This window comes from Ambystoma mexicanum, chromosome 1p, assembly GCF_040938575.1.
Source record: "Ambystoma mexicanum isolate Mex_15411 chromosome 1p, UKY_AmexF1_1, whole genome shotgun sequence".
NCBI lineage: Eukaryota > Metazoa > Chordata > Amphibia > Caudata > Ambystomatidae > Ambystoma > Ambystoma mexicanum.
This window is the reverse complement of record NC_090921.1, coordinates 1,089,314,742-1,089,322,843: the sequence shown is the minus strand read 5'-3', so window position 1 is coordinate 1,089,322,843 and position 8,102 is coordinate 1,089,314,742. Positions and strand designations below refer to the sequence as shown.

General features: G+C 37.1%; 1 protein-coding gene across 1 annotated transcript; it reads left to right on the top strand.

Moving 5' to 3' along the window:
- Nucleotides 1–3,123: 3,123 nt before the first annotated feature.
- LOC138568958 (uncharacterized) lies at nucleotides 3,124–5,327 on the top strand. The gene is made up of 2 exons (XM_069646730.1): nucleotides 3,124–3,405; nucleotides 3,505–5,327. The coding sequence occupies exon 2, from the start codon at nucleotides 4,331–4,333 to the stop codon at nucleotides 5,261–5,263; it is 933 nt and encodes a 310-aa protein (XP_069502831.1). The 5' UTR covers nucleotides 3,124–3,405; nucleotides 3,505–4,330; the 3' UTR covers nucleotides 5,264–5,327.
- The last annotated feature ends 2,775 nt before the right edge of the window (nucleotides 5,328–8,102 follow it).

Here is an 8,102-nt window from a genome sequence, read left to right as displayed (position 1 = left end):
CCGGTTAAAGGGTTGTACCGACTTTCGCGGTTAGGGGTAAAAGTGTGGTATTCCGGTTGCCGGGGTGCTTGGCACGGGCAAGGCGGCCACGAGATACCTCGAGAAGCGAAAAGAAGGTGAAAACTGGTTGTCCCCACCAGTCAAGGGAAGGAGCCACTCCGTTAAGAGTTCTCCTCGGTCGTCGGGAAAAGTGGTGAGACGGTTCAGCAGGGCTCCACCGGGTGGTGTCGTCGAAGCAGGTCGGCTCAGCTCTTCCCTCGTCGGATTCTTGGTCCTGTGGCGACTTCTGAAGTTCCAGTCCCCAAAGCCCTGCTTTTATGCAGCAAACCCCCATTCACCCAGCCTAGCTGTCACTCAAATTATATTGAGAAAGACTTTTTCAACCTTAGAAACAGTGTTAGCGCTCTGATGGAGAAGTGTAGCTAAATTGAATATGAAAAAAAGTAGAGATGCTGCAAATGGAGGGATGCCACAGAGGTTGACCTGGGCTTGGACAAAACTAAAACGAAGAGAAGCCCTCCTCTAGCGCTTCTCCAAAATTAAATGTTATAATATAGAGACTTTCTCGTTTTTAGGTTCCATTTGTCATTTTTATTCAGAATTCTATTGTGCTGTAAACAAATAGGGATTCCTTTTTACATCTTGAACATAACATATAAGTTGATGGGAAGACAAAAGAATGCAAAATTTAAATTGGTTTAAAGTTTTTCGTTGAGTTCACTAAGTTGCTGTGTCCCACGTTGTCACTTGAAAGTTGCGAAGCCTTAGTATAAAGCATCAAGCATTAAATAATCTCAAGAACAATCCTGAGATTACCATAAAATCATCAGACAAAGGCGGAAACATTGTGCTACTCAACACAGAAGACTATATACACATGGCACTCACCCATCTAAAAGATCATAAATGTTATGAAAAAATCAAAGAAAACCCATTCATCAAAATCAGCGAACAATGGAAAACCATGAGCAGTCATTGGAAAGACTTGGAACTACTTAATGAAGATGAATACCGATATATGATCACAACTAATCCGATTACTCCAACAATATATTTTCTACCTAAGATTCATAAGAAATACATCAACCTACCAACAAGCAGACCAATCATTAATGGTATTGGATCAATCACAGAGCACATTTCAGAATATATAGATCATCAGCTTCAACCATTAGCAAATTCATTGGCATCATACATCAGAGACACCACGCACATTATCCAATTGATCGACAATATACCTTGGAATGACAACTATTGGCTAGTTACAATGGATGTAACAGCACTTTATACAAGCATCTTGCATGAAAAAGGACTTCTAACTACAGAATACTTCTTGAAAACACGATCTATATCTCTCAACGATCACAACAATATGATTTTAGAAATGTTGCAATTTACCCTTCAAAACAACATTTTCATCTTTAACAACACTCTCTATCGACAAATACAAGGCACAGCCATGGGAGCAAAATATGCGCCATCATATGCCAATCTCTACATGGGCCATTTTGAGATAGAATTTGCCTGGCAACATCAATCATTCACACACCTAAACAACATAATTTTTTGGGCCAGATACATTGATGACATCTTTTTGATTTGGAACGGACCATTAACAGCATTTAAAGATTATTTCAACTATCTAAATCACAACACCTATAATTTGAAACTAACCACAGAATACAGTCAAACTTCAATCAACTTTTTGGACATCACCTTCTATATCGATAACAATACCATCTGTACAACACTGTACACTAAACCTACATCTGTTAACAGTCTACTACATGCTTCAAGCAGCCACCCCAAACACATCATCTACAATATACCTTATGGTGAAATACTAAGGGTCAAAAGAAACTGTTCAAAAACTGATGATTTCAAACAGAAAGTAACATCCACAATGAGCAAATTCATCTCCAGAGGATACCCAAACAAACTTATCAAAAACAGCTATCAGAAATCTTCAACTAGGACCAGACAATCGTTGTTACAAGTAAGACCCAAAATCGACAAAACTGTGATCGATCCACACAGAACCATCAATTTTACCACGAACTATAGTTCTAACAATTCAATCATTCGGAAAATTCTTAGCAAATACTGGAACATCCTTAAATCAGATTCTGACCTTACACCGATCCTGGAAGTCAAACCTACCATCACTTTCAAGAAAGCAAGCAATCTCAAAAAAATGCTCAGTCCGTCACATTTTGAGTTGAAATATCCTGATGAAAAATCCACTATACAAACAATGTGGCTTCAAAAACCTATCAAAGGCTATTACAAATGTGGTCAATGCTCCATGTGCCAATATGCAGAAAATGGTAAAACAACCGTCATCAAACCCAACGGCACCAACTTCACCATACAACAGCTGATCAATTGCAATAGTCAATTTGTTATATATATCATTCAGTGCGCATGCAAAAAATTATACATTGGGAGCACGATCAGAAAACTCAAGACAAGAATCAGTGAACATATCAGGGCTATTACCAACAGAGATACAAGATCACCAATAGCCAATCATTTCACAGAATCACATCATCCTTCTCAGATCAGTCAGATAAAATTCTACGGAATAGTAAAATTGAAACCGGCCCCAAGAGGAGGGAATCTACAATTAAGACTTCGACAACAAGAAGCAAGATGGATTTGTATGATGGACACTTGCCATACAGGTCTTAACACAGACCAGGAGATATGTCATTTTTTGTAAATCATAATAAGAGATATTTACCTCTATATTACTTTGTAAATTTTGCAACAAATACAAGGCTACAGGAACACTAGAATTGGATCAAGCAAATATGGCGCTCTTAAAAATATAAACAATCATTAGATACGTGCGCGTGAAGTCATCACGTGATGCAACGTGCGAATGACGTCATTCCGCACGCGACACACGCATGACGTCACTCCGCACGCGACTCTATGTGAAACCCATTCACAACATGTGGAGTTCACTGACCACATCAGACAGTATCGAGAGAGCGAGGAAAACACCGTTCACATGGTAAGCAAGGTCTTTTACAACTATTTACAATTCTTAAGAAAACTTGGTATTTAGACTAACTTCGTTGCTTCGAACAGTCTTTAAGTTCAAAGTCCGCATAAGCAAACTTAGATACTAAACCAAACCGTACTGTTCCAAGGCAACATATGAGTTCATTTACATTGTCAAAATCCAGGAATCAGTTGTACATGAAGATAATACTGAACTATTGAAGTATAACAAATAAGGATGATTATGACTAGATTTTTTTGGAAAGTACCTTTGACCCAGAGATACAAATATAAACTAGATGCTCTTCACTCTTTCAGACCAAACCGGATGGAATTAATAATATTACCTACATCAAAGGAACCATCATATACATGAACAAGATTTGATATTTAGTTGTAAGTATCTAACTCAACATTGACTGTATAAACGTCAACATAAAACACTCTGTTCAAAATTGCCCATTTTTTTCTTTATTCCCACCTTTTTCCTCTCAGATCTTTCCATTTGCCTATCTACCTACAAATTCCTCCTGAAGAACCGCCATAAACCATGTGGCGGAGAAACACGTGTTGAGGATAATATTACCTAGTGAATGAGGATAATATTACCTAGTGAATTAAACTAGGGCTTCGCAATTTTCGAGCAACAACGTGAAGACAACATTGACTAAACTTTGAACCAATTCAAATTGAGGCCAATACTGCCTAGTGAATTAAACTAGGGCTTCGTAATTTTCTAGTGACAACGTGGGATACAGCAACTTAGTGAATTCAACTAAAAACTTAGAACCAATCTAAATTTTGAATTCTTTTGTCTCTCCATCAACCCAAATGTCGAGTGAATTATACTAAGGCTTCGCAACTTTCAAGTGACAACGTGGGACACAGCAACTTAGTGAACTCAACGAAAAACTTTAAACCAATTTAAATTTTGCATTCTTTTGTCTTCCCATCAACTTATATGTTATGTTCAAGATGTAAAAAGGAATCCCTATTTGTTTACAGCACAATAGAATTCTGAATAAAAATGACAAATGGAACCTAAAAACGAGAAAGTCTCTATATTATAACATTTAATTTTGGAGAAGCGCTAGAGGAGGGCTTCTCTTCGTTTTAGTTTTGTCCAAGCCCAGGTCAACCTCTGTGGCATCCCTCCATTTGCAGCATCTCTACTTTTTTTCATATTCAATTTAGCTACACTTCTCCATCAGAGCGCTAACACTGTTTCTAAGGTTGAAAAAGTCTTTCTCAATATATTCTGTCAGCAGTGGGCAGCTCTAAAAGGAGAAACTCAATAAGCGATATCATCAGTCAGGACACTATGATTAGGAACTATGAAAAACGAGAGGAAGAAGCGGAACTCATCTTTTCGGGATTATCAGAAAATCCAACAACCAAACCGGATAGCAATAATACATCATTAAGACAATTATTCTTAACCCAAGAAAAACTTCTCAAACAAGAACTTACTTGCTGGTGGGAAATCAAATCTTTAGACAAATACCTTCAGATAGGACGCATACCACGAGGACTAAGAGTCTGTATATTTCCTCCATTTGAAGACGACGATATAGAAGAGATCAAAGATTGGGAACAACTACTTACCACCACATCCAACGAAATGATACATAGATTAATCAAATATGCCAAAGTAAAACATATTCGGCTAATACAAGAAATCACCAAAGTGAAAGAAAATATTGAAAAACTAAATATTCCTGAGAAAACTTTTAAGAATTATGAAATTCTAGATGAAATCATAGATAAATACGCATCAGATATCAAGATTAAAAAACAGAGACAATTTTTGCGAGATGAACTAGACTATAAATTCAAAAGAGTCTATACATTCAATAAAAGACCTACAACAACATCAAGGGGCAGATCAGCATACATCAAGCTACAAAAAACAGCTACAACTCCTCTTTCCTCAGATACGGACACAGTGAGTGATAGTGAATTGGAAGAAAGAAGCGTACCTCCATCAATCTTGCCCACTGCATCTCAAATGACAATTCCCAACAGGAACAAAGAATCCCAATACAATTCATTTGGATCCTCTTCCTCTTTTTTAGAGGAATTTCAACAACAAAAATATATGAGGAATTATTCAGCACCAGGAAAAAGAAACCCTATTATGACTCTTCTACCAAAACCAAACGTGGCAAGAGAGGAGGAATCAAACGCAAACATAGAAGAAAAAACAAGAGTACAGACCAGATCTCAGACCCCATTACCCCAACGGAAGACCTAGTCATCAACCTTTCAAGTTTGGAACTAACGACACCACTAATTCAAGCACTTAATAAAGGACTCACCTTTTGTCCAGGTCGTAATTATGATTATTTCAACACAGTAGTTGATCTCCACAGTTTTTGTAGAAAACTCAAACTAAAGAAATATTTAGCAAATATGGAAATCAAAAGACACACCACTGAAATTACACCAGTACCATCGGAATTAACAGTTAAACATGTGGAACTCACAGTCGATCTTCTTAACATCAATGATGAGACAGATCCCTATACTAAGGAGAAGTTCATGGAAGAACAAAATATACCATTGGGATTAGCACAAGAAACCAAACTTAAAGAAAAATCCAAATTCACACCAATCTTACCTCCAGAAAATGTTATTGATACTTTCTGCAAAGTAGTTCAAAAAGAACTCAGAGACATCTACATCAACAATAAAATGAACCAACATGCAAAACTCAAGATAAGGAATAATCTCACACCCAACCAAAGTCAAGCATTAAATAATCTCAAGAACAATCCTGAGATTACCATAAAATCATCAGACAAAGGCGGAAACATTGTGCTACTCAACACAGAAGACTATATACACATGGCACTCACCCATCTAAAAGATCATAAATGTTATGAAAAAATCAAAGAAAACCCATTCATCAAAATCAGCGAACAATGGAAAACCATGAGCAGTCATTGGAAAGACTTGGAACTACTTAATGAAGATGAATACCGATATATGATCACAACTAATCCGATTACTCCAACAATATATTTTCTACCTAAGATTCATAAGAAATACATCAACCTACCAACAAGCAGACCAATCATTAATGGTATTGGATCAATCACAGAGCACATTTCAGAATATATAGATCATCAGCTTCAACCATTAGCAAATTCATTGGCATCATACATCAGAGACACCACGCACATTATCCAATTGATCGACAATATACCTTGGAATGACAACTATTGGCTAGTTACAATGGATGTAACAGCACTTTATACAAGCATCTTGCATGAAAAAGGACTTCTAACTACAGAATACTTCTTGAAAACACGATCTATATCTCTCAACGATCACAACAATATGATTTTAGAAATGTTGCAATTTACCCTTCAAAACAACATTTTCATCTTTAACAACACTCTCTATCGACAAATACAAGGCACAGCCATGGGAGCAAAATATGCGCCATCATATGCCAATCTCTACATGGGCCATTTTGAGATAGAATTTGCCTGGCAACATCAATCATTCACACACCTAAACAACATAATTTTTTGGGCCAGATACATTGATGACATCTTTTTGATTTGGAACGGACCATTAACAGCATTTAAAGATTATTTCAACTATCTAAATCACAACACCTATAATTTGAAACTAACCACAGAATACAGTCAAACTTCAATCAACTTTTTGGACATCACCTTCTATATCGATAACAATACCATCTGTACAACACTGTACACTAAACCTACATCTGTTAACAGTCTACTACATGCTTCAAGCAGCCACCCCAAACACATCATCTACAATATACCTTATGGTGAAATACTAAGGGTCAAAAGAAACTGTTCAAAAACTGATGATTTCAAACAGAAAGTAACATCCACAATGAGCAAATTCATCTCCAGAGGATACCCAAACAAACTTATCAAAAACAGCTATCAGAAATCTTCAACTAGGACCAGACAATCGTTGTTACAAGTAAGACCCAAAATCGACAAAACTGTGATCGATCCACACAGAACCATCAATTTTACCACGAACTATAGTTCTAACAATTCAATCATTCGGAAAATTCTTAGCAAATACTGGAACATCCTTAAATCAGATTGTGACCTTACACCGATCCTGGAAGTCAAACCTACCATCACTTTCAAGAAAGCAAGCAATCTCAAAAAAATGCTCAGTCCGTCACATTTTGAGTTGAAATATCCTGATGAAAAATCCACTATACAAACAATGTGGCTTCAAAAACCTATCAAAGGCTATTACAAATGTGGTCAATGCTCCATGTGCCAATATGCAGAAAATGGTAAAACAACCGCCATCAAACCCAACGGCACCAACTTCACCATACAACAGCTGATCAATTGCAATAGTCAATTTGTTATATATATCATTCAGTGCGCATGCAAAAAATTATACATTGGGAGCACGATCAGAAAACTCAAGACAAGAATCAGTGAACATATCAGGGCTATTACCAACAGAGATACAAGATCACCAATAGCCAATCATTTCACAGAATCACATCATCCTTCTCAGATCAGTCAGATAAAATTCTACGGAATAGTAAAATTGAAACCGGCCCCAAGAGGAGGGAATCTACAATTAAGACTTCGACAACAAGAAGCAAGATGGATTTGTATGATGGACACTTGCCATACAGGTCTTAACACAGACCAGGAGATATGTCATTTTTTGTAAATCATAATAAGAGATATTTACCTCTATATTACTTTGTAAATTTTGCAACAAATACAAGGCTACAGGAACACTAGAATTGGATCAAGCAAATATGGCGCTCTTAAAAATATAAACAATCATTAGATACGTGCGCGTGAAGTCATCACGTGATGCAACGTGCGAATGACGTCATTCCGCACGCGACACACGCATGACGTCACTCCGCACGCGACTCTATGTGAAACCCATTCACAACATGTGGAGTTCACTGACCACATCAGACAGTATCGAGAGAGCGAGGAAAACACCGTTCACATGGTAAGCAAGGTCTTTTACAACTATTTACAATTCTTAAGAAAACTTGGTATTTAGACTAACTTCGTTGCTTCGAACAGTCTTTAAGTTCAAAGTCCGCATAAGCA